General features: G+C 40.0%; 1 protein-coding gene across 5 annotated transcripts in view; it reads right to left on the bottom strand.

Moving 5' to 3' along the window:
• Positions 1 to 558: 558 nt before the first annotated feature.
• The window catches only part of nin (ninein (GSK3B interacting protein)), a 40977-nt gene continuing 14185 nt past the window's right edge, over positions 559 to 27350 (bottom strand). Inside the window, exons 5-29 of one of the 5 annotated variants that reach the window (XM_053621635.1) lie at positions 24825 to 24870; positions 22471 to 22643; positions 22240 to 22383; positions 21954 to 22115; positions 20937 to 21073; positions 20612 to 20752; positions 20321 to 20495; positions 19503 to 19613; positions 19230 to 19319; positions 18712 to 18850; positions 18078 to 18199; positions 16127 to 17208; positions 12676 to 15432; positions 12003 to 12101; positions 11851 to 11920; positions 11556 to 11714; positions 9847 to 9945; positions 9647 to 9760; positions 9412 to 9558; positions 7362 to 7532; positions 7129 to 7278; positions 6365 to 6466; positions 6173 to 6268; positions 2903 to 3016; positions 559 to 2798 (exon numbers count right to left, since the gene is read on the bottom strand). In XM_053621635.1, coding sequence (XP_053477610.1) covers positions 2583 to 2798; positions 2903 to 3016; positions 6173 to 6268; positions 6365 to 6466; positions 7129 to 7278; positions 7362 to 7532; positions 9412 to 9558; positions 9647 to 9760; positions 9847 to 9945; positions 11556 to 11714; positions 11851 to 11920; positions 12003 to 12101; positions 12676 to 15432; positions 16127 to 17208; positions 18078 to 18199; positions 18712 to 18850; positions 19230 to 19319; positions 19503 to 19613; positions 20321 to 20495; positions 20612 to 20752; positions 20937 to 21073; positions 21954 to 22115; positions 22240 to 22383; positions 22471 to 22643; positions 24825 to 24870 — 6816 coding nt within the window. In that variant the 3' untranslated portion in view covers positions 559 to 2582. Of the gene's footprint in view, positions 2799 to 2878; positions 4215 to 6172; positions 6269 to 6364; positions 6467 to 7128; positions 7279 to 7361; positions 7533 to 9411; positions 9559 to 9646; positions 9761 to 9846; positions 9946 to 11555; positions 11715 to 11850; positions 11921 to 12002; positions 12102 to 12675; positions 15433 to 16126; positions 17209 to 18077; positions 18200 to 18711; positions 18851 to 19229; positions 19320 to 19502; positions 19614 to 20320; positions 20496 to 20611; positions 20753 to 20936; positions 21074 to 21953; positions 22116 to 22239; positions 22384 to 22470; positions 22644 to 24824; positions 24871 to 27350 lie in introns of those variants that run through there. The other 4 variants (XM_053621631.1, XM_053621632.1, XM_053621633.1 and 1 more) reach the window with 4 other exon arrangements.

The raw sequence follows: 27350 nt of genomic DNA, 5'->3' as shown, positions 1-27350 counted from the left end.
ACAACCAGCACAAAGATGTGGTTGAATGACACGTTACAGGAGAAGCATGTGAGGGCAATTAGGCCGGACATTGTGTCCGACAGTTTTTGATATATAAATGGTTACATATTCACACAATCACATTTGGCAAAAAAAAAGATCACCTATAATATGTAATGTATGTGACGGTTCTATAAGAGAAACCCAATGCCCCCCTTCCTCATTAAGAACAACATACAATGCTGTGGCATTGGTGCCCTAAGAGCAGGCATAGAGTATGCTGCAACAGGAAAACCTTCACACTCACAAAGAGAAAATGATCCCCCAAACAACTTACATTCTCTAACACTATTTTACTGCTTCATATAGAGTAATTCACAATAACCCAGCACATTGTCAGTCACTTGGCTGGGTAACAGCAGCGCTTGACAGGTAGAGTCTGGACAGTGTTAACTGGGCCAGTTACAGTGGGAAAATCTCTATGGTTCTGCTGAACAGCAACAGCACAGACACTGTAATACAAATACTTCCTGTCTCAGTACCATGTTGTTTTTTTGCAGGCTTACATTCATTGCCAGATAGTTTCTCATCTTTATTTGGGCAGCCAAACTCGCTGCCTTCATTTAGGTTTACAAAAATGCTAGTAAAGACTTTTACAGTGTTCGTTCTCTGCAGTTTCCGGAGAAACCATTGGAACGGCAAGGCCAATTCATTTGGGTTTGCGATCAAAAGATGAATACGAGAAGAGAGTTTCAGCTTTTATTTCCTGCCATTTATATGTAGAGGTGTTAAACGACATAGAACATAGAACTCATCAAAGGACTTTATCAAGGGGGAAAAGTGGAAGGTTTTAGATTGGCCAAATCAATCAATCACCAGACCTTAACCCAATTGAGAATGCATTTCACCTCTTGAAAAGGAGACAGAAGGGAGAACTCCCCCCGAAACAAACAACAACTGAAAGAAGCTGTGGTAAAAGGTTCTATGTTTTATGTTGTTTTCACATCTAGCTGTAAATACCAGGAAATAGAAGCTGAAACCCTAAACTCTCGTCTTATATCCATCTTTTCATCTCAAAATCCAATGTCTCTGGTGTACAGCACAAACAAATGAATTGTTCTTGCTGTTTCAATAGTTCCTGAGGGGACTGTATTTATACAATTAACTAAAATAGAAAGTGTAATACTTTAATGAACACCAGCACAGCCTATACAGAGAAATAATTATATAAAACAGATATTTATATATAGATAATTATATATAAGAGATATATAACAGGTACTAAACACTTTTCCATGATAGAAAAATGAAACAAATACTGCTCATGAAGAGAAAAACAAACACTTTGATTCACAATATTTCCATATTGCTCCTAGAGAAAGTGCACTTTGACATCATGATGTTTTAGTTTAAGGGGAGTAAGACTACTATGGGTCCATCACACATCTCAATAAGGAAATTCAATAGTCAGAGAATTCTTATTAACATAGTAACATGGTTACAATTTCATACAAAAACATTTCAATTTGTAAGAATATAATAATTAGACTAATTCAGTGCAAATAGGTAACTGGAATGATGTTTGACTGATGTAACATAATAGAAATAATTTCTATTATAGAATTTCTTTTGTACAAACAATGTAATTTTACTCTATAAAGCTGAAATCAAGTCGATTTATATTTATGCCTGAGTGATGGAGTATGTGGAGTCTGATTTTAAATGAGTTTGTTTTAATGCTGTAGGGTTTGTAGACCTGTATGAATCCTACAGTTTCAAAAATACCTTAGAAAATCTGATTCACAATATCATGGTCTAGATTCTGTGTTTTAAGCTGTTTTCTGGCTCAAAAATATGCTCCATCCCCAACCAGAATTGAGTTGCTCAGCTGTGCATGTTTTTTTCAAAGCCAACTCACAAGAGAGGCAGTTTCAGCAGAAAGGGTGGGGTCAGGGTTTCCATGGCAACTGCTCTAGAGCACAAACTGCATCTTTAAGGAAGCACAAATGTTTATACTCTTAGAAAGAGCAGATTTAACACATTTAAGTAAATGATTTTTTCCCCAGCAAGCATATAAATAATATGCACCAATACCTCTAGGTCCAACCAGACAATCTGAAAACACTGACAGTTTCCTTCATTGGTGTGCTTTTCATTACCCTGCTGAAAAAACAACAATAGAAACCATCACAGAAGTTCTAATGGTTTCCAATAAAAATACCATTACAAACCATCAGTTGGTAACCATTAAAACCATTACCAAATGGTTTCCATTACACAGTAGATCTTTAATGGTATCCACTAGACATAACATGCCACCAATGGAAGGCAGCAAATTACCTGTAAAGACCCACAGGGACCATACAGTCCCTGTGCTCATCTGAAATCAGTTTCCATTAAAACCAATACAATTCCCATTATAAACATTACCACTGTTACAAGTTCTATGAAGGTTTCTATTGTTTTGTTTTTTTTCAGCAGGGTAGTATTTATGTTGTGCAAAAATTGTGGTTTCATTTTAAAAACATGACCTCCTACCGGTCCCCTTAATAAAAATAAATAAATAACGCAGAAATGTAGATTAAATAGCGTGAAGTGGGTTATCAGGAGCGGGTCATGTGGTATGGCACGGGCATTAGTGGCGAGGGACTTAGTTCACGAACGATCTTATTGAGGCTGGAGATTTTCTCCTCCAGGAGGTAATTCTTCTTTTCTGCCACATTTTGCCTCTGCTCACTCACTTCCAGAGCCTTCAATAGCTGAGCATTCTCCACATAAAGACCCTTGATCAACACATCTGCTTTACTGTTCTTATTCAGCTGCAGAAAAAAAGGAAAGACAAACCAGGCATGTTAATCAATCAATCAATCAATCAATCAAATCTGACCAGTATGCGAGAGTTTGTTTGAAAACTGCTATGTACCTGCTCCTTCAGCTGGGAAACCTTCTCTTTCAGCAACAGTTTGACATTTCGGAGTGTGAGCTCCACATCCTTCATCCTTTCCTCCATCTTTAACAGCGCCACTTCCTGCTCTTTCTGTAGGCAAACAACATAAAGAATATATTTTCAGAGGGCTGCTTTAAGAATGAGTAGTCTAATTAGGAAAACAGTTGGCAGAAATCTCTGAGGAATACAATATTATATTATATATTATATTATATTATATTAACAGTATGGCATATTAGCCATTATATAAATCATGCTGTAAGCATGAAGAGGAAAAAAAAAATGCAAATAAACATGATTACAAATGTACCATGGTTCTTTATTTGGTCTCAGCTTCACAAAAATTAATACTTTCAGGTGAAAAAAAAAAACACGCTCATGAAAAAATAAATAATAAAACATAAATAATAAAACTCCAACAAATAAATAAATCAATATAAAAATAAAATATCTAAATAACCTTAAATAAACAAATAACAAATAATTAACTTAATAGGATCTACCCATGAAATCCATTCTTCTGAATGACATTAAAATTAAAAAACACACAGACAGAAAACTTCTACACATAACAGCAGGTGAGATACTAAAACAACCACTGATTAGACACTTCATTCGGACAGGCTGCAAGCATTCTCTATTCAGCTCTTACACGGACATACACAACAGTAGTGCAACAAACTGAGCCCACAACATGAAAAAAACCCAGCTCTACAAAAAAATTAAAAAGATCATCAATGAACAAAGACTGTACACAAGTCTTCAATTTTGTAGTAAGAAAACATAAGTGTAAAATCATTCAACAAGCAAACACCCTCGGAGAAATAAAAAACAAAACTTCACATTAGTGTGAGTGTAAACGGTGTATGTTACACACAACTGGGTGACATTATAGACATCGGACACATTTCTACATTCAAAGAGCAATGAAACAATCTGCTTTTGCTTTAAAATACAGCACTGGCTTTTTTAGCCTCCATCCATTACAGTGTCACACATGACTGCCACTCAGTGGCGGATTTAGGTCATTACACCATTCCTGCTAAGACCTCAGAGACATAAAGCACAGCCCCACCTGAAGGACAAAAAAACAACAAAAAACAACAAACAAAGACAAAAAACAGACATACAGTATCTACAAAGTAAATAAAATGAGTGTCTGAGTGTAAGAGAGGACAGGAAGTGTTCAGCGATGGGATAACATGGTATGAAGGTTAGAGGTGATTCATAAGCCACCACTCCTCCGGTAGATGTCGAAGTGATGAGGCTGCTGCTCTGGGATCACCTGCTGAAAAAACACACAGCGCTGTATTCACACACACTCGCACACAACAGCCATCATGTCCTGAGATGCCTCATCCCAAATGAATATCTCTGCATTCACAACAGCAAGCGACAAGCCAGTGATGCTCATTCCACTTTCTCACTTGTGCGAGTGTAGCAACAGCTACCATTACAGCTTGTACTAATAAATGTGAGCAGTCTAGATGAAAAATACATATTCAATTTTGAAGATGTTGACGGTAGTTCTGGCCACGAGGTTTATATCAATACGCTGGTTCTAATACATTATTGTTTCCATGGTAACTTACACAGGAATGTATACATAGGAAGGACACTCTACATGAAGAGATTTATTTATTTATTTTTAAAGCTGTGCAGTTGTTGATATGATGAGGTTTTCTGGGAGGAGAACCTTTTTTTTTTTTTTTAAATAGCAATTTTGGAAGGAATCTCCAGTATCAGCACTTTGTAATAATCAAAAGGTCAATTATTTTTGTAAATAAATAAATAAATACATTTAATTTAAATGAAAAATGCATCCAATATGGTTTATATAATGTACTAATTTTGATACTTTGGAAGCCCTAAGGGGCCATGCATTATTATTTGTTTCTTTCTTGTTTTCTCGTGATCACGACTTAATTTTCTTGTGATCTGGACATAACAAAATAGTTATTTTCTCGTGACCTCGACATTATACGTTTTTATTGTTCTGGAGGCAGCAGAAAAAAATTTGTTCAATCCCACAGCATAAATGGATGAACAAATTCGTTTTTACTTTGAGCAGGGACTCTGTCAAGATGAAATAGCTCCATGTCTGTCAGTGATTGACAACTTCCACATTAGTGTCAGACACTTGAGAAGGAGGCTGTCAAGTCTACTACTTTATCGTCGAAGACAGTATAGTGACCATGAACATTTATGACGGCGATGGCGAAGACACCAATGTACATGAAACACAAGTCCCATTCATGAGGCGCAAGATTTTCTCTTGATAAAATTATGTCATGAGAAAACAGCTTTTTGTTAAGTCAAGATAACAAGAAAGGAAAAAATAAATAATTCATGGCCTCTTAGGGCTTCTGTAAAATAAAAACAAACAAACAAACAAACAAAAAAAACACACAATGTGAAGGGTGTGATCCTGCAGGTGGATTAACCTGGCCAATAGAGTGACTGCTACAGCTGGAATAAAACCTTACTGTATATTCGCATATGCCACAATGTCATGATTAGGTTTTCATACATTATATAAATAAATTGTTCACAGGAAAAAAATAAAAATAAATAAAATAATGATATACACTCTCCTGTGATCATTTACAGCCACCTTGGATGCAAGAGTTTTATTATCAAGGAGACATTTTATTACCTACGAATCAATATCAAATCTCCAGTGCGCTATTATATAGCCAAGAGATTTAAACAGTCTATACTTGGTTTGGGCATGTCCTCACAAGCCGAGTGTCAAGTAATAGCTTTGCCTACATTTATGGCTGCTTTGTCACTTGCAAGTGTAAATGCATCATTAGGAAATGTGATTTAAAATAGAAGAAAAGACCTCTTCACACCACTCCAAAAAGGTAAATAATGTTGAGCTGAAGGTTCTTTGACCCCCTTGAAAACAAGGTGTTTATCAGAGATTTGTTTATCATTCCCCAAAGTGTTGAACACAAACCCTTATTCTGTATACGTATGCATACAGAATTTAATTGGAGTACATAGACTTGCAATAAGAACCAAGCAAGAACCATCACCACAAAGTCCTCTGACCAGAACCTCACTAGTGCCAAACAGAAAAATGCATGCACTCTAATGTGAACACACTACTATCAGAGTGCAGGAGTGATTCACATCATGAGAATTAGGACAGCAGATCACACCACAGTAGCCCAGTGTAGAAATATGTATGTGGGTGTGTATGTGTGCATGTTTAGAGTACACATACACACGCTCTCTTACATTCATGTCCGGGTTCATCTCATCTCCGTGGCGCTGTCCTCTTCGCTCCGCTGACAGTCGCCGTGGCGATGGCGGTAACATGGCTATAATCTGAGCCTGTAGAGACGGAGAGCGGACGTTTGTGAGTTTGGGAGCAGTCTGGTATAATGCTGGGCTATGCATATACATGAATGCTGGTGTCTGTTTAAAGACCTCCATCAGTTGGGACTCTAGTATTGTCTGTCTGTTCCTCAGTCTCTCATTCTCCGCATGAAGATTCTCAATTTCTCTCTGCTCTTCACTACCGTCACACAACTACACCACAAACAGGGAGCAGAAACGGTTAATGTCAGCGGCAAAGATATCATCACACACAACCATTACATATCTGTGGTGGTCTGAGAAAATCTATCGGAAATCTTTGTGGCCAGAAGTGTCTGGAAGATGCACAGACACCTCAGCATTTCACCAAAATGACATGACAATCTTTTATTTACTGGTTACTCTTGTCTAAACGTTCATTAAAAAACATGGTGGTGCCTAAGGAAGTCTAAAACCTTGCTAGCCACATTTCCTCACAAAGGGAATGTCAGACTTTTATGAAGCTTTTGGATAGTTACACATCACAGTAAAACAGATTATGGTGCTTAATCAATACAGTTGAAACATTCCAATGATGCTCCTGTTCCACAGGTGGAATGGAATTTTTAAATGCAATTTAACATGTTTAAAGATATGCAAAAAGATATACAGTAGAAAATGTCCTTTTACCATGCGGAGGATTTTCTCAGGCTGCCACACATATACAGCCTGTTTGTAATATACATTGCATAGACATCATGTATATAATTGTATCCAGCGTCTATTTTACATGTCAAATTGTATGAATCATTTATTTAAGTCAGTTGTTCCTGCTCAACTGTACATATTAGGATATACAATGTGTGTATACTGTAATGGCTTGTACAGTACATTACCGTATTGTTTAACTGCGTATGCAGAGCCTCCATCTCTCGTTTGAGAACTGATCTCTCCTGCTCTGCCGTCTTGGCCGTCTTGGCCAGGCTTGCCTGATTCTGCTGCTTCTGCAGTTTCACACTCAACACCAGTGCCTCCAGCTGTCGAGCCTGAGGAACATGAACAACAATGTTTACATTAACAAGTTAAGTTATTGCATCAGAGTGACCTAAATGCATGTAGGATCCCAGACCTTCTCCCGTGCAGAGCTGAGCTCCAGCCGTGCATCATTGATCTCTCGAAGCAGCCTCTGATTTTCTTCACGCAACAAATTCAGCTCTGCCTCCTTCAGCCCAGACATCTCCGCCCATACATGCTTCCCCTGGTGCGAGCTGCCTGATACAGACATCTCCACCAAACGACACTGAGGAGAAAAAGCATACATATACATATACACATACATACATACACACACACACACACACACACACACACACACACACACATATACATATATACATACAGTATCTCACAAAAGTGAGTACACCCCTCACATTTTGGCACTTTGCTACAATGTAAAGTAGTGAGTGTACAGCTTGTGTAACAGTGTAAATTTGCTGTTCCCTCAAAATAACTCAACACACAGCCATTAATGTCTAAACCACTGTCAACAAAGGGGAGTACACCCCTAAGTTAAAATGTCCAAATTTGGCCCAGTGTGTCAATATTTTGTGTGGCCACCATTATTTTCCAGCACTGCCTTAACCCTCTTGGGCATGGAGTTCACCAGAGCTTCACAGGTTGCCACTGGAATCCTCTTCCACTCCTCCATGACAACATCACGGAGCTGGTGGATGTTAGAGACCTTGTGCTCCTCCACCTTCCGTTTGAGGATGCCCCACAGATGATCAATAGGGTTTAGTCCATAACCTTCACCCTCAGCTTCTTTAGCAAGGCAGTGGTCGTCTTGGAGGTGTGTTTGGGGTCGTTATCATGCTCTGCTTCAGTCTCTGAAGGGAGGGGATCATGCTCTGCTTCAGTATGTCACAGTACATGTTGGCATTCATGGTTCCCTCAATGAACTGTAGCTCCACAGTGCCGGCAGCACTCATGCAGCCCCAGACCATGACACTCCCACCACCATGCTTGACTGTAGGCAAGACACACTTGTCTTTGTACTCCTCACCTGGTTGCCATCACACACGATTGACACCATCTGAAACAAATAAGTTTATCTTGGTCTCATCAGACCACAGGACATGGTTCCAGTAATCCATGTCCTTAGTCTGCTTGTCTTCAGCAAACTGTTTGCGGGCTTTCTTGTGCATAATCTTTAGAAGAGGCTTCCTTCTGGGACGACAGCCATGCTGACCAATTTGATGCAGTGTGCAGCGTATGGTCTGAGCACTGACAGGCTGACCCCTCACCCCTTCAACCTCTGCAGCAATGCTGGCAGCACTCATACGTCTATTTCCCAAAGACAACCTCTGGATATGACGCTGAACCTCTGGATATGACGCTGGATATGTGCACTCAACTTCTTTGGTCAACCATGGCAACGCCTGTTCTGAGTGGAACCTGTCCTGTTAAACTGCTGTATGGTCTTGGCCACCGTGCTGCAGCTCAGTGTCAGGGTCTTGGCAATCTTCTTATAGCCTAGGCCATCTTTATGTAGAGCAACATTCTTTTTTTCAGATCCTCAGAGAGTTCTTTGCCATGAGGTGCCATGTTGAACTTCCAGTGACCAGTATGAGGGAGTGTGAGAGCGATGACACCAAATTTAACACACCTGCTCCCCACTCACACCTGAGACCTTGTAACACTAACAAGTCATATGACACCGGGGAGGGAAAATGGCTAATTGGGCCCAGTTTGGACATTTTCACTTAGCAGTGTACTCACTTTTGTCGCCAGCGGTTTAGACATTAATGGCTGTGTGTTGAGTTATTTTGAGGGGACAGCAAATTTACACTGTTACACAAGCTGTACACCCACTACTTTACATTGTAGCAAAGTGTCATTTCTTCAGTGTTGTCACATGAAAAGATATAAGCAAATATTTACAAAAATGTGAGGGGTGTACTCACTATTGTGAGATACTGTACATACACACACACACACACACACACACACACACACACACACTTTTATATATATATATATATATATATATATATATATATATATATATATATATATATATATATATATATAGTGTGTGTGTGTGTGGATATATAGATATGGACCTACAAAGTTCTGACCCTTAATGAGGACAAAGCAGATGACACGCACTCATTCCCTACCTTTTCACTGGTATTCTGCAGCTGTTTATGCAGTGAGATCACTTCCTGTTTGAGAGTGTCTCGCTCTTGCTGTGTCACGCGCAGGTCCGATTTCAGACGAGCGTTCTGCTGAGTCAGCCCTTGCAGTGTAAAATCCAGTGCTTGGATCTAAAAGAAAAACCGAATACAGTACATTTTCAGCACAGATTTCAATTCTCTGCATAAAATGCTGAACGGTGCATACTGGTGTTCGTACATTCTCCTGTGCCTTGATCATTTGTGTACGTAACGCTTTGTTATGTTTGTCTGCCTGCTGTCTCTCTTGCAAGAGCTGAGCCAGCTGAGTTTCCGCTGAACGAAGCTGAGCCATCTGCATACGTACACAGATTAGAGATTTGCTTAGAGAAATGAAATGAGCATCAGCACCCAATTGTGCAACATCAAAACCGCGTGTACCTTCTCCACACAGCGATTCAGTTCTGTTCGTAGAAGCTTCTTCTCCTCTTCCAGCTTTTCGGTTCTGCTAACAGATGCTGCAAACGATCCGTCTTTTATCTGTATAATGTGGTTATCGGAAGAAGACGATAAACATAAGAAAGGCTTAATGGGCAGAGCTAAAATGACTGCCCAATGAGTATTCATTTCATACTCAGTATTCTTACTGATTCCAATATTTTATTCCGTGTTCATTTAAAAGACATTATATCAAATGTATAAGATATTACACTGATGAGAGTAGCCTTTCATGTCTCTCACCCTTTCCTCAAATCAGAGGTTCTCAACCTTTTGTAACTAAAGCCCCCCCAAGCCTCCCCTATCATGTGCCCCCCCCCATATTGGAGGAGACCAGATATAATGATTATCTATCCTATGTAAGATCTCTCTCATATATATATATATATATATATATATATATATATATATATATATATATATATATATATATATATTATATATATATATATATATATATATATATATATATATATATATTATATATATATATATATATATATATATATATATATATATATATATATATATATATATATATATATATATATATAAACACACACACACACAAAAATACACTTTTGCTTTTGTCCTTTTTTTAATTACTTGTCATAACTTTTATGATTTTTAAAAATTACTTATGACTTTTATAAAACTATATACCGGACAGGTATGGAACATGAACATACTTTGAGCAAGAGAACTAGGCTGCAATAACGTGGACTATTGTACATGTAAAACATGTTGCATTCCATTCATCTTGCGTTCTAAAAACATTCGCATAAGAATGATGTAAAATGGGACGAAGGGCGCGTCTCGTTATCCATGACATTGTTAAATCTCCGGCTCTCAGCCACTCACTGAACAGAGCAGATGCAGAGAGGAGTGAGTGCAGCCGGAAAGCAAGACCATGCGCTTGCAGGACAGTACTGGCAACATTTGGAAAGTCGCTAAGGTTTGTCCAAAAAGTCTCGAAATTTGTTGCTAAGCACTTTTTTTTGCAAAAAAGTCGTTAAAGGGGTCTGAGAAGTCACTAAGTTGGCAACACTGGTCTGCACTGACAGCTAGATAAAAGGCAGGCTAAGCTCCGCCTCTCCCCAGCAAAAAGAAAATACAGAGGGAGAGGGAACACGGGGTTTTTCATTTATACACATTCTATTTGAAAAGCAATAAAATATACCGAGTACCCAAATGATGCCCTGTCTGTGTTTATTTTTCATGAAAACAATTTACGCATCCCTTCTGATCCCTCCATGCCCCCACAGGGGCCGCACCCTCCTGGTTGAGAACCACTGCCTCAAACGATTGAATAATATATACATTTTTAAAAACCTCATGCACTCTTTGCATCTTTGGGCCCCTAAGTAGCGGTCATGAAAAGAACTTGAGATGCCACCCCTAGTCCCTGATACGATCAGATTTTGTTTCCAGACCAGCAGCAATGTTGTACTAGAACCAAACTCATTTTGCTGTTTAAAAGTTCATGATTTGGCACCGTTTTCAGAACAAGCAAAAAAATGGAAGAAACAGTTACTTTTTAGTAGAACCATAAAGAAAGACAATACCAAGATAATCCAACCCGTAATAATGAACATAAAATGTTACTCTCTTATCAGCCATAGCGATGTCATCTTTAATGCCCTAGCTCTCACCTCACTCCTTTCACTGAAGGAACCATTTCCATGATGGAGGATCACGTCCTCGAGAGTATGTTGAAGTGTGTTAACACCGAGTGCATGTTTTGCATTCTGCTGTGATAAAGCACTGTTCTCCTCCTCTAGCTGTTTCCCACGACGACGCAGCTCAGAAATCTGGACAGAACAGTATTTGACTTGTTACTGCATACAGAACTTTATACCAAACAATTAAGACTGATTAAGACATAGACCGCAGAAAGATTGCATTGCACAACAAATTCTGCATCGGTGTCCATTTCTGTATGCTCACCTGCCTCTTCAAACCATCAGCCATCTTCTGAGCAGCGTTTTTCTCCTTCCGGAAGTGCTCCACTTTCAGTCTACAGATCGGTAAGGATAATGTTAGCCAACAGATCTTTAAACAAACAATTGTACTCTGTTTAGAGTGAACTTGATTCTTACAGCAGCTCCCGCTGCTTCTCTTTCTGGTCCTCTTCCCTCAGTTCTGAGATATTCTGTCTCAAAAGGAGGTTTTCCTCAGCCAGACGTCCAGCTTCATTCCTACAGAGTTACATTTACTTAACTACAGGAATACTTCATGTAAAAATGCTAATATTGGTAATGATAGCTGAGGGGTCGACTAGCATTAGGTAAAGGAGATCATGCTAACTGGTCTCTAGTAGCTGTAAACCATTTCTGTACAAGTTCACATACCTGTATTTCTGTCCATATGTAAATTAGCATTTACAATTTGCAACCGATGTGTGTAATTAATAAGATTACATGCAATATTACTAAGTATTTATATGAACAGTTAGTATTCATTGACGTGCACCACATAAACTCACAACAGTGGGCTATAGCAGGTGGTTATTAAAGTTCAGCATTATCAGGATCTATCAAACTCAAAGGTTCATCTCATAGATCTATTGGTTGTGTCTCCTGCCGTGCAAACTTTGAATTCAAGTGGGGTCAGTGGAGGAACTACTTCTGCAGTGGAGGCAGGACACAAAGGAGCTAGAGCTACTAGTACAGAGCAGCTAGCAGGATTAGGAGCAATAGGCCAGCAGGCTTTTGGTGGGAAGTCAAAATTTCTGTCCTAGTCAGCCAACTAGAGATGGACATTTTATGGTACCTATGTTCCTGTATCTTCTTCTTGATCCTGAGAGACTTCTTCTGCAGGTGAGTAAATGCAGACTGCAGACAAGGGTTCTGTTTGTCAAACTCCAAGCAGCAGTCTTCCAGCTCCCACATTGTGGCAATCTTCATTCCCAGCTGGAAGCCGAGGTCCTGAAAGGAATCATCTGAGGAGTCTACAGATGTCTCTTCTTGCAGTGTCAGAAGCACCTTATCCTGGTGCTCCAGATCCTGCACTGCTGTGCCTAGTCTTGCATTCTCTTTATGCATGCTCATAATCTGCTTCGTCAAGCTTGAGTGTTGCTCCTGGAAGTCTCGGACAATGTGCGTCTTGCTCTCCAGGTCTTGCACTCTTCTCTCCAGTTTCATTTTTTGCTCTGCCAGCTCCACATTCTCACAGACGCACTTTTCATTGCACACCTGGAGCTCAGCAACATCCGATGCGTTTACCTCCAATTCTTTAGCATGACCTGCCATAGCGGTCAGGTCAATCCTAAGGTCATGACTCTCCTCTAGAACCTTCTGATTGGTGAGGAGCTTGCCTTTATTCAGCTCTAGCAGCATCTCCAGCTTGTCATTGTGCTGCTGCAGGTTAACCAGCTGGGCCTGAAGGGAGAGGTTTTGCTTCATAGTGCTTCTGTTCTGCTCCTCAAGCAGCTCTAAGAGATGACTTTGGTATTTGAACTGCACTGCTATTGCCTGCAACTCCAGAATCTCTATAGCACACAAATCTGCACCATATGCCGTTTGTTCATGCTCCTTTTTTAGCATGGGGCCACATTCAAGGGCTAGAAGCTGGTGTGGAGAACTGGTAGTACTGCTGTCATTAGTCTTGACAATGGTGGTGGTGTCATCTTCAATCTTTTCTTGCATTTCATGACCTTGCATTGGCTCCTCATGATATGAAACTTCAGCTTGTGTAATTGTGACCACAAGAAGGTCCGGGTCTGTCGTGTTTGTGGTAATATTAGCATCTTTGAATCCTCTGGCTGTGTTAGAATCATGTTGAACTATCTCTGTACTTATGCAAACGGTACCATTCTTCACCAACACTCCCACAGGATTAAACTCATCACTGCTCCACCTTGGTACCTCTTCATCTGCCATCTCAACAGTATCTTTGAAGAATGTACCATGGTTCAGTTCAATAGTTTGTGTACCTTCATCATGCTCTGTGATATTCACTCGATCTATGTCTGCTACTTCAGAATCAGTAGAATTACACTTCTTTGCACCTTTTGGCCTCACTATATCCTCAGACACAATGTTGATGACCTCGCTGTTTGCTTCAGCAGAATTCTTACATAATTCCCCAACAACTAGAGATTTGGTCTCTTCAATAAAAGATCTAGTGCTAACACTAGCGACCACAAACTCATGATCTGGACCAAGTTCAGTGATTTCTTCAGTGCTGGAGACACCAAAATTGTTAAAAGGAAAACTTACAGAATCCTTGGTGATACTGCCTGGTCTTTCTGCAATATCAACACACAGTGTCTCATAGCTGTAAGGTTCATCTAGTTCCTCAGTACTAGAAGTCTCATCATCAATAAAGCAGTCATCATCCAGCTTTTCAGTGCCATCTGTATTATTACCTCCAGGACAGGTGAGAATCTCCCCACTGATGATTTTTAACACCTGTGCATTGAAAGGCTCTGGATTCCCAAAGTCTCTTTTGACTTTCTCCTGCAGGGACAATTGTCTTTTAAGTTCTTCATGCTGTGCTATTGGTGAATTCTCTCCCAGAACACAGAAGCCTTTTGACTGTTCTGCCATCACATTATTATAGATATCGTTGACAATGAAATTGTCTGCTGACGGATCTTGAGGCTCAATCACAATATCTATGGGGAGATCATTACTCATGGTTTGAGATCTAATGGCTTCTCTGACACATGACTTCATCTGATGACCTTTAAGTGTCAGTTTGTCTCCTTCAGCCAAAAGTGCTACTATCTGTTCTTCTTGTTTCACTGCTAAGGAGACGCTGTTCTTCAGTTTCTCTTCCAGATCAGCCACATTGCCCTGCAGATCTAGACACTCATTCTGAAAGTCTTCCACAGCCTGGTGGAGATGATGTTCCATCTCCTCAATCTTTCCTCTCAGCTCCTTAAGCTCTGTGACCAAGTCACTCCTCTCTTGCTGCTGTTTCTCAACAAATGACAAGGTCTCAGTATGCTGTCTCTCCAATTGAAACAGACCGTTTAGAAACTCCGCCCTCTCTCGGGCTAAGTCATCCGTAGCCTGATTAAGCAATAGCTCAAGTTTTGCAGCTTTGTTTTCTGTCTGTACTAGCAATGCATCTTTGTCTTTCAGATTCTCCTGCAGTCTACTGCAAAGCTCACTTAGTTCACGGCAAAACTCTTTGATTTGTTCAGAGTTAACAATATTCTCCAGTTCGCTCTGAAGGTGTAGGTTTCTCTCCATTAGGGCATTCGTATCTAATGTATAGCTATGGTCTAGCCTCTTTCGCTCTTGTGCAAGATCTGTACCTATAGTCTCCTTCTCCAACTGAAGAGCCTCCTGCAGGAGTTTCCTTTGCTGCTCTGCCTCCTGGTTGGCAGTTTCCATCTCTGCCTCCCAACGCACATGGTCTGCAGCATAGCGCTGGGTAAGTGCTGCTACTTTGCTCTGGTAGTGCTGTTCCAGGTCACATACATGTGCCTGAAAATGCTTCAGTACCACTTCCTTGTCATCAGAGTAAAGGGCCTCAACTTCTCTGATTCTCTGAGTAAAGTGATTCTCTGGCACTTCCCTGTGCATGGCCAAGATTAAACACTCAAAATATCTACTTATGGCATTACCTTCCCAAATGCTTAATATAAAATAGTGCATATCCATCAGATAGTGTGGTTAGGCATGATACAGTAATGGATCTTTGATCACACATTGTCATATTTCCTTTTACACCTCAGCAGGGTATCAATAGTAAAAAGTGAACCAACTGTTATGAGTTGCCACTAGGGTCAGACAACTGCTATTTTGGGGAAGGAAAAAAAAAAAAAACCAACTAAGATACCTGGCTATTATAATTTTTCTGCTGGAGAAGACAGTAATATATAGTATTAGTGTCTGAAAGCTATGTGCAATGGACACAGCATTCAACTTCTTTTTAAAATAATGCTTTTCAGACAGTAAAAAAAAGACAGTAAACCAGAGCATGTTTACCATCAATGCTATAACTTTCAGAGGTATTCTCACAGAAATTGTTATGCAATAGAAACCAGACAGACATACTTGACCAGGGTACTGTCTGGTGGGAAAAAATGGTCATTTATCAAAATGTTAAAGAGATATGTAAAATGGCATGAGCTATTATTATAACCCTTTGGTGATATTTATATACAAACATTATAAATAAAAAAAGCAAAAAAAAAAAAACCCCAACATTTTTTAAAGTTATCAAGCATGTTTATGCTTCACAACCAGGTGGTTTGTGTTTGTCTTACCTCTCCTTGCCGATGTCTGTGCGTAGTTTCTCCAGCATGCAGCTCAATATCTCGTTCTCTTCACTGTGTTTCATACTCAGCTCCTGCATGGCTTCCCTGTGTGCCTCTTCCATTTGGCCCTGTTGTTCTTCCAGCACTTTCTGCCACTTCCTTCCTTGCTCCTCTCCCTGTGCCTGATACTGTGCTCTCTGCTCCTCTAGCCTGGCCTGCAGCACCTCCTCATGCTGCTCAAGTAGCTGAACTCGTTCTCTTTCCCACTCCTCAATCATTCTACGCTCCTTATCTTCCTCCTGGGCCTGCAGTCGCTCCCTTTCCTGCTGTAAACACTTCTGCAGCTCAGTATGATGTTGTTCTTGTAGAAGAGTAAGCTCCTTTTCCCACTGCTCTCTGAGCCTCTTACTGCTTTCCTCCTGCTCTTTCTGTGAACGTTCAAGCTCCTCATGAACTGTTTTCCTTCTGCTCTCCTCTAGTTGCTTCCTGTCCCATTCCCACTCTTCCCTGAGCCTCCTTTCTAATTCGATTCGCTCCTGCTCAGCTCTCTGCTGCACCTCCTCTAATTGAACCCTCAGCACCTCCCCATGAACTTCTTCCAGATGCTTCCTTTCTTTCTCCAACTCCTCTGAGAGTGTCTTCTCTGCCTCCCCCTTCTGCTTCTGCAGACTGGTCTTGAGTGTCTCCTTGTACTGCAGTTCCATTCGGTTAAGCTCCTCGGCATGAGCCCTGCTCAGCTCTTCTTTGTCCCTCGCTCTGCTCTCCTCCGCTCCTCTCTCTCGCTCCTCCAGCACCCTGAGCAGCTCCTCCAGCTCCAATGCATGGATCCTGGCATCCTGCACCTCCTGGCTGAGGGAATCGATCTGCCGTTGGTAAGCAGCATGTAGCTCAGCACGCTCGACACTCTGCTGAGCCTCCATGCTGCGTCGCTCCTGCTCCAGTTGCTCCTGCAAATCTCGAGTTCGCTTCAGTGCTTCATTCATTTCTTCCCTCATAGCCTTTACCTCCTGTTGGTGCTGTAAGGACAGCAGACTCTTCTCCTCCTCAAGAGAGGCCTTTTGTTCTTCCAGCCTGTGCTCACACTTGTTTACCTGCAGAATAACAGGAGAATCACACAATACACAAGATTACAATATAAGCTTACCATTTTTTCCTGCACAATAAGAGTGCTTTTACATATGCAGTGTTTAGTCTGGTTGAATTAAATGAATACATTTACCCCTTTAACCATTTACCCCTCAGTCAGTGTTTATTTTGCTTAATTATGTGGAGTATTAACCATATAAAACTGTGTGTGCCGTCGCCACCACATCCAACCAAGCTGGATTCGTGTTGCCGTAACTCTTCAACTGTTTCCGCTATCAAAATAATTCAAATTGCCTCTGAAAATAGACAACCAGGGCTTTGCGGGAATATATGATGGACTATGGTAATGTGATTTATGTCACCAATTACGTAATTACATCACGCAGCTTTCAGGAAGAGCAAAAGGAGGGAATCGGACAGAGATATACAGAGCGCAACAGGTTAGAGAGTTTAGGAACTGCTTCAGAGAGCACCACATTTGAGGAACTGGAGTGAAGAGTGCAAAAACGCCTGAAGAACTGGGGTAAAAAATAAATCAGTACATTTTTCATTGCATGACTGAGAGACATGACTCGACAACTCAACAAGCAAAGAGCAATATTTCTGAAAATTCTTATCTCAATAGGTAAAATTTTTTAAAGGAATAGTATATACCATTTAAAAATAAAAAACTACTAAAATGCCTCTTGATATCAAACATTTAAATGAAACAAGACTAATTTACAAAGTACCAAACTGGTTGGGGACTGGAGCAAAATGAAAGAAGCTCTTCATTAATTAAAGATTACAAAGAGAGTAAAACCATGGAAACAATGACTGGCACTGACGTCACTTGATTTCGTAGGTGTGTGAACATCCTGTGTGTGAGGCTGACCGTGGAATCTAGCTGCGCTCTGATGTCTTCCACTTCTCTGATGTGTTGCTCTTTCAAATGCTCCAGCATCATCTCTGCCTCCAGACTCATGTTAAAGGGCTGCCCTTCTTCAGAACCTAGGCCTAGACACACACATACACACACTTCAGCCTTTTTGCCACAGCAGCAAATCTCGTGAAAGTGGGATACATGCACATGTACAGACAGGTGACCATTTAACTGAAAAACCAACATAAAATATCTTACTAGAGAAACCACCACCTCTAGGAGATACCAGACAGTTTCAGAACTGTTGCACAGAACTGTACTAGAAGGATGAATGTTTTTCTTCCAAAAGATATTCCCTCATCTGAGGGAATAATGGTGATGATGGTGTAGACACTGTCTAACACACCGCTCAAAAATCTTCCACAGATGTTCATTTAGATTCTGGTGGCCATTCAATGAGCGCTCATACCCGTCATCCTGGACCACACCCATGCCCATAATCGGATAAAGAACATCAGTCAGACAAACACTGAATTGATTTGCAGTGCTCTTCCCTCTGCACAAGTGGACCAAAACCATGTCAGCAAACACCCAGCTGTGTGTGTTTGTGTATGTATCAGTGCGTGAGAAAGAAAAGACGAATCACCTTGATCTGAATCCATGCCGGGACTCTTGCTGTCCAGCTCATCAGACAGAGAGGGCACGAGGGAGGTCTGCGGGGCTCGGCTTAAAGCACGAAACTCCTCCAACTGAGCCTGCAACTCATCTATACGATCCTGCAGTTCCTAAACCACACATAGAACAAGGCATTAACACATAAGGCATTGATGCAAAGACAGAACGAGAGCAAATAGGAATAATGATCAGAGGTTCTATTGAATTGAATTCAATTTTATTTGTATAGCGCTTCTCACAATGAACATTGTCTCAAAGCAGCTTTAGAGAAACATATAAACACAGGATACAGATTTTAAGTGTGTGGATTAATCCCAATTGAGCAAGCCGGTGGCGACGGTGGCAAGGAATAACTCCCTAAGATGATATGAGGAAGAAACCTCGAGAGGAACCAGACTCAGAAGGGAACCCATCCTCATCTTGAGAACAACGGATACTGTAAAAGCAAAGGAAAGTTCATTATGGTTTTTATATGAGGTCTGTTCTAACCTGACACTGCTCCTCGTAGCTGTTGCGCAGCTGCCTGAGACGCTCCTCCTGCTGATAGATCTCAGCATTGCTAAGGTCCACATCACCAAACTATACACACACACACACACACACACACACACACATTTATTTATTAAAACACATACAAATTTATTAAAAAATAAAACAACAATATCACACCTATTTCCAAATACAGAACTACTACTAAGAAAAACTAAGGTGATCAGCTAAAACACCACAGATAAGCACTAGCGTGAGTGTGGTGTCCAGTACCTTCTCTCTGAGAACATTGTCCAGGTTCTTTTGCAGTTTATTAAGCTGGTCCTCCGCTTCAATCAGCCGCTCTGTGCTGTCCAGTAGCTCCGCCTCCAAACGCCCGTTTTCCTAAACACCCAGTCCGTTAATATTCACACAATGATAAATAATCGCACAAAATCAATGAACAATGCGATAACAGAAACATAATGAACAACATGAGCAAATGTAAGGTAGAGTAACCACAGGCCATTCTTTTCCATCAATACGCAATGTCTTCCATTGTACCTTTAATTCAGAATGGATAGAACTTAATTTGGAAATTATAAAGTTCAGAAACACCAAAGGACGGGCGATCCAGGGAGTCAACACGGAGGGAAACAAATCCCAGAGGGTCCCAGAGCGACAACAGGACGTAAGGCACTTGGAGCACAGTAATACAAGCCTAGATATCCAGCTCTAAGTAACACTGGGAATGAGGTGGAATGGGACACCTCTGGAAGTGTGAGAAAGACACCAAACTGTAGAAGTGGTTACTGAGAGATTGCCTTGATCATGTGTTTCCTGCACAAGGTGCTCTCAAAAAACCATGGGATTGTTGCTGACAGCAAGTGAGCATTATATTACCATTTATGAAAAACAGAAAAGCTTGGACCATTATCTTATCTAATTAACCAAATTACTCCAGGTCACTTATTATATTAGTATTTTGAATCAGTTTGTAGTGCTCTGAATCGAAGCAGTACTAAAGCTTGTTCCAGCAGGAGCATGCACATGTTAAATACTTGGCTTGGGAAAAACATCAAAGAGATAACAGATTATTCTTACTCAATTACCTTAATCATCAGAGTGAGGCGTTCTCTGAGGAAGGTCTCATCCTCTCTGATCCTACTGAGTTCCTGTTCCAGCTCTTCTCTCTGCTTAATGGCCTGCTGCTGTACAAGCTCCACTTCTCTGCTCAGCTCCGCCTTCAGAGCCACCACACGGTCCTTATGTTCCTGCTCCAACTTCCTGCAAAATAGCACCGGCAAGGAAGTAAAGTTGTTTATGCTGCATTAGTTGTTGCTGCATGTTTAGGGTTGGTTTAAAAGTTCAAAGTAAGATAAAGATGAGAGATCGAAGTTTACCGCAGGTTAAGGTTATTGATGCGTTCGATGGCGGAGTGATGTTCGTCCACCTCAGAGGCCAGCTGGGACTTGAGCTTCTCTGCTTTCTCCAAATCAGAGTGAAGCTTCTCTTTCTCCCTGAGCTCCAGATCCACACGCTCACTAGCTCACATGTATATATGAAAGCACAAAAACCTACACATTTATTTATGCCTCTCATTGTAGATACACTATTGTTTTAACATGTCATTGGAGCATTTGTTTGAAATGAAAAAATGAAGCATGCAGGAATATTTGAAAGACATTTGGATGTTAAGCACACAGTGTGTGTTCTGAGCAGACGCACAGGAGGTATCTTATCTCAGCCTTAAAGCTCGCCAGTGCCACTTGGTGGATGGAGTTCTTTGTGACCATAAGCTCATTCTCCAGCGCTGTAGCCAGTTCACTCAGATTCACCTTTCCTTCCAGGCTGAAATCCAGAGCCTATACAGTCACATATGTAAGAAAGTTTTATTCGAATCTACATAGAAGGTTGACAAAGGATCCGAATGGATGTTATAGATTATTTTTCCAATTGTATTTACTGAATCTATTTAGCATGCAAATGCATCCTAATATTAATGATTAATATTAATTAATTAGTTTGCTATGCTACACCGTTATACCACATAAACTGCAGAAGATGAAAGCAGTCACTTTCTTAAGCAAAGCAAATCATAAGGAGGCAATTTCAGATTTATTTTAGTTATTTAACAATACTAATAATTTCTTGTCTCTGAACCTAAGCTTCCTTTTAAATTTTGTAGACAAGTCTTTTAACATTTAAGCCCCATTTACATACAGTTAAGCTACATTCTGAATACATTTGTCTTTAGGACAGAGATGCTACAACCCCATTACATTAAAAGATATGTAGTGAGCAATTATAGTATACTAAATATAATAATAATCCAGAAAGAACTGCCGTTTGAGATTCAGTCAGAGAACAGAATATGTATCAGTTGGAAATGTAATGTAACTTGCATGTAATATTACATTTAGGACATTGCATTGTTATTTTTTTTTTATACTTAACTAGAAAGCGGATACATAATTGAATTTTTTTTTTGATAATTAAGCAAGACATATGTACACAAGTAAGTAATGACATGCATTTACTTAGGTCCATTTTCTCCACCAAGTCACACAAGAGTCATTTAGCCAGAATATTTGAATAGACTTGTGTTTGGCAACTGAAAGAAAAACATGGACTTTTAAACACAAAGAAATGGATTTTTCAGAATGCAGATATGTAAATATTCAAAAGAGGGTCATTCGACCCAGTGCACATGTAAACGTGCGTGTGTGTGTCTGTTGCACAAACCTGCAGGACTTCAGAGCTGTTCTCTACACCGTCTTCTAGCCAGGCATCCAGAAGTAGCTCCACTGCTGTGTGTCCCGTTCCGTCGTCTAATTCGGAAAACAGCCGCAGTCCGATTGTGCTACTCATCACAGATGAGATCCTGCGACCCATCTCATCAAACGGCTGGAAGACAGAAGGGACAGGAAAAGCGTTTAGAATTGTATTTCATTAGATTGTAAGAGTAAGAGAAAAGTTCAGAGTATAACAGTAGTTGACACTTGTGCATGTGTGATGAATAGATAGTTACCTGCGTAGAGTGATGTCTCTTTAGCTGTCTGTAAGGTGTTGAGGCAGAAGGAGTAGGTGGTTTGCTGTTGGTTTGGATGCAAGATACAAACTCCTGCACACTTACATTCTTCTCATGTGCAGACTGGAAGACATCCTCTCCTACCTAAAATACACGTACACAAACACAAATATGGCTCCATGAGCACAAACGCAGACATATTTATGCTTGCATGTGTTCATGTGTGTATACCTCTAAGCCGAGGTGCTGGCAGAGTGTGCGTAGTTGTTGTATGGTAGCGGTGCCATGCAGGGGCAATGAGAGCTGCTGGCAGGCACTGTACAGTCTCTCCTCCAGATCACTGAGGGGTGCCATGCTACCATGTGGTGTACCCAGCTCATCAGGGTTCCACAGGTGCAGCTGGCCTACACACAACACACACACGCATGTATATGAGGAAGAAAAATTAAGTAAGGTAATGTTTGCTTCTACCATAGATGTGCATAGTAGAGACCTAGATAACTATTTACAGTACGTGCACTGTTCCAGGTGGCACATATCGTCTAGGAAGTACATTCTGCCCATAGACCTTTTTGAGAATTTTAAGGAGAATTAAGCTCTAATCTTTTAGGATACATGACAGAATCATTAAGTAAATTTTTTTGGCAGAGAACATGTAATTTATTTCAAGAACACATTTTTCACTTGTAAACTTAAATAAATGAACCATCAGTCCATACAGGATTTCGCAGATTTTTTTTATGAATATTCCAGCCAAAAATGATTGATTTTACTGTGGCTTTTTTCACAATTTGTGAAGATTTTTGTGCTTTTTTGTGGAAACTACTTGAATTGGTGAAATTGCAATTGCACAGACTGTCGCAGTGATGTGTGTGGGTAAACGAGACATTTTAGCTATATTCATGTTTGACGCACGTGAATCGAAGAGGGCTTAGGCTGAATGCATGTTGTGATGACGTCACATGGCGCGTTGTGATGACATCACATGACACATCTTGGCCCAAGTCTGTGGAAAATCTGTGGTAATTTTGAAAAATTGCAAGCTCCTGCAAGGAGTTTCCTTGATTTTGTGTTAATTTCTGCAATCTCAAAAGCGGAAAATCCTGGAGGGACTGAACCATGCAGTTTCTTATACACTTGCCCCAAAATAAAATAATAATAAAAAAGACTCCTTATTAAACTTTGCAAATAAATTTTCTAATCTAACTGTAGCTTACTTATTGATGCTGAGAAAATTCCCAGGCCAACATAATTAGTTTCAAGAATTTAATACTGAAATTCATATTCAAATTGTAACCATATAAATTGGCTGCTCACCAATACTGAACTGAGCTAAGACTCTGCAAGCTTCTGTTATTTTATGCAAATCATCACAGGCATGATGTTGTGGATTCTGTGCATCAATATGACAACATGTCAATCAGCATCACACATATTCATGACATGAAACATCTAATCAGAACCGGTACCAATCCAGTTGCACTGTACATCTCAAGAGTGTTTTGCTTCCAGGAAAGAAATAAAACATTATAAGTCATCATTTAGTTGATGGATCTGTCCAATATTCCCTAAAGGGAAATGATTATTGAAATTTATACCATGGACTGTCTGAATACTCGATTCTGATTGGCTGGAAGATGTGCGTTCAAACTGTTGAATGCACAGGTATTTCCAGTCAGTTTAAATCACTGGTCTAAATTAATGCGCTGCCTATAAACAATTGTAACGATAGTAACATACAGTTACAGTTGTATACAGTAATCAAACTCACACCTTGATTATTAGTAAAGATGCGGCACAGACGCAGGAAATTCACACATGGACACACAATCTCTCTCTCTCTAAAAACAATTTATTATAATTCACTCAAACAAATGTAATCTTGGCACACTACTTTATCTCTGTGTATGATTTAGAGCAGGCAGAAATCTAGATCTGATAATCCGCATATAAAATAACTAACAAAAATTAGCCTTAATTTTTACCCCTTCATAAAATCCCTTTATACCGAATTTGAATTAAATTTTAAAATCCCATAATGCACCTAGCCATGGATTATCCCTTACTGTACGTGTGTGTATCATGCTACAAGACAATTCAAAAGCAACAGAAATAAAAAGCTTAAAATGAACGTTTTTCCCATTATCCTTTCAGTCTCATTTAGCCAAGTTACACCACGTTGCTAAGCAATCTGGTGTAGTTGAACTTAATTTCTTGTCTTATTGAGTATACAGAAAGTATATATAATACTAAATATAGAAACCGCTGCATCTGTAACTGGTTAGTTAACTTAGCTAATGATGTTAAGTAATCCTGGACAATACATGCACAAGTTCATTTCAGTTCCTCTTGCAAGCAATTTGCATGAATAATGGACGCAAGAAAAGTTTTCGCCACAACACACAAAAATGGTTGTGGTCGCATGACACATAGCAAACTTCAGGATTACATTTTTTGTCATATGTCCATTTCCAAATCACTTCATAGAAAGACATCTTCAAGACACGTAATATGTATATTTATGGTTTGGATATCCATTACCAAGCATATTATTGTTTATCATTAAAGTTAGATTATAAACTCACCCTCTGCTTCATACTCCTCTGGACCGCTCACGTCGGCGTTCCAGCGCTGAAACACATACACAACGATATTTAGATATAGTTATAGCAGGGGGAAAAGTGGAAGCTATTAGAACTGTAGGGGGCACCACTAACAAATTACACACACACACACACACACACACACACACACACCCCAGCTCTTAAGTATTTGCATCAGCGAGATAACCACAATCACAGTGACATGTGCATGGCAGCCAAATTCCTATCAACACTACATTTTCGTATTGTCAAGTTCCGATAGTAAAGGGGGAGGTAGGGGTGTGTGTGTGTGAGAGAGAGAGAATGGGTATATAGGGGGAAGGGACTTTATACCCTCTTTCTATTGTGAGTTTTTCTGGGTGTAGAGAGCAGATGGGGTTCGGAGTATCGGTATTCAACACAGTGGGGGACGCAACATTGCCTTCGCGCGCACACACACACACACAACCTCTACATCTGCTGGGGTTAGTGCAGAGCATTGTTCACACCCTATCATCAGAGTACTAAAGCCCAGGGTTCAGATCAGTGTGCATTTGCTACAGTCTGCACCTGCTGAAGAACATGGCCACCACACACACACACACACACACACACACAAATGCAGGGATGCATAACTTTAACTTTTACATCAGTATCAGACTATAAATAAACCACTTGCATCAGCTTTGTATGAAACATAAATATGATGTCTATAGGCCTGATTTTCAGCAAATCTGCTTAAACTGATACTCTACAACCAACACTAATACTTAAAAGGAGGGAAATAAAAATATATGTACCTGAAATAGGAACTAAACATCACATCAAATTATTCTTCTATCCTACTCCAGTGGTTCTCAAAGTGGCTGCAAAATGTTTGAGAACCCCAGCCCTACACAGTATAACTAATTGAGAGCAGCCACATGCCCATAGACATGAAACCATGTGCAGCCACGCATGCTTATTAACACGCGTCTGCGTTTTCACCACAGATTAAACAGGCTTCTGTTCTCACAGTGTCACTATGGCACTGGTATAATGCACACACACACACACACACACACACACACACACACACACACACACACACACACACACACACACACACACACACAGCTGCTGATCTCCACACACAGACACACATTTATACGCATACACTTTTTGATGAAGTCTTTGATTATAACAGCTTGCTATGGGGAGCTCAGAGAGGTCAAAGTCTGTCAGCTGAAACACTAAACCCAACAACCTAGCTGACAGCACACTAACAATAGGGCAAATTTTTTAAAAATAAATTCACACAGTACTACTCAATATGTGACAGACATTATGATATTTAGGTTTGCCATCAAGCTGTGAGAACTACAAAATAAAAACTACTATTTGCCTGCTTAAACACAAAGAGACTAGAAAAGAGTGTATGTGACAGGATTGGCATGTTTGAACTTAACAACATTAGCTAACCTAGCCAGCTACCTACTGCACTAACAACAACGTCTCATAATACTATCCCTTCAACCTAGAATTCTTATTCAGGAACTCGGGATTGTCTCCTCAAGCCCAAGTTCAGCAAATGATGTCAAATCAACATGGCTGCTCACAGCATGAACAGTAAACAAAGTAGCACCTGTTACCTTTAAAAGAGTTATGATGTATATACACAAATATTTGATTTAGATCAATCATGACTACGGGCATACTCGCTTGTTAAATCTTCAACACTTTTTGCTTTAAAGTTTGCAGTCTTGAGGCAAGTCAAATGCGGCATTAGCTAACCTTCTCTCCCGCAGTAGCTGGACTATGTAGCTACACCAAGTTCATTAACAAGTAAGCTAATGTATTATATTATCAGTGTTCGTATAGATGCTTCATAATGAAACTCCAGGACTTTCAAGCACTATTTTTTTTTAGTTTTTACGGACTATACAAGAAGTGTCATTCAAACATATTCTTATATATATTTTAATAATAAAAACACAATCAATTTTTATATGGCACCTTTTCCAGCCATGCTGGACTAAATTTGCATTTCCCAGACATTGCTTCATCTTCACTATAACACCTATATACTCCAGGTGAGTGACAGGAGCATTGTTACCAACAACTTTCAATGGAAAGTTGCTAAAATTCGCTGGATGATGTCATGCGCTAATTAGCATATCAATTACATCATCGCATATTTGCATTCTGTCTAGTGTCAGCCCTTTACATCCGTTTACTTCTCTCCTACAACTCTGTGCTCATGTACTATATTTTAATACAGCCGTATTACCAACAAAGCTGTTCTCATTTACATATCTTTCAGTTTCTTTTGTGAGACAATGGAACAAGTATGAAATAGTGACTGAAATGCCAGGAGTCACTTCCCAGCTGCTGCTCCGGACTGCTAAAATCCTGATTTATAACCACGACGTCATCTGACAAAAATCACCAGACACACAGGTTATAGACAACAGCTGTGCTGTGATTTTGGCAATATTTACATATAAAATGAACACTCGGTGAGAAAGTTATATGTATATTTTTTCTCAC

Source organism: Ictalurus furcatus, chromosome 3 (assembly GCF_023375685.1).
Source record: "Ictalurus furcatus strain D&B chromosome 3, Billie_1.0, whole genome shotgun sequence".
Classification (NCBI taxonomy): domain Eukaryota; kingdom Metazoa; phylum Chordata; class Actinopteri; order Siluriformes; family Ictaluridae; genus Ictalurus; species Ictalurus furcatus.
Note: the sequence above shows the minus strand (reverse complement) of the source record. Positions and strands in the feature narration are given on the sequence as shown.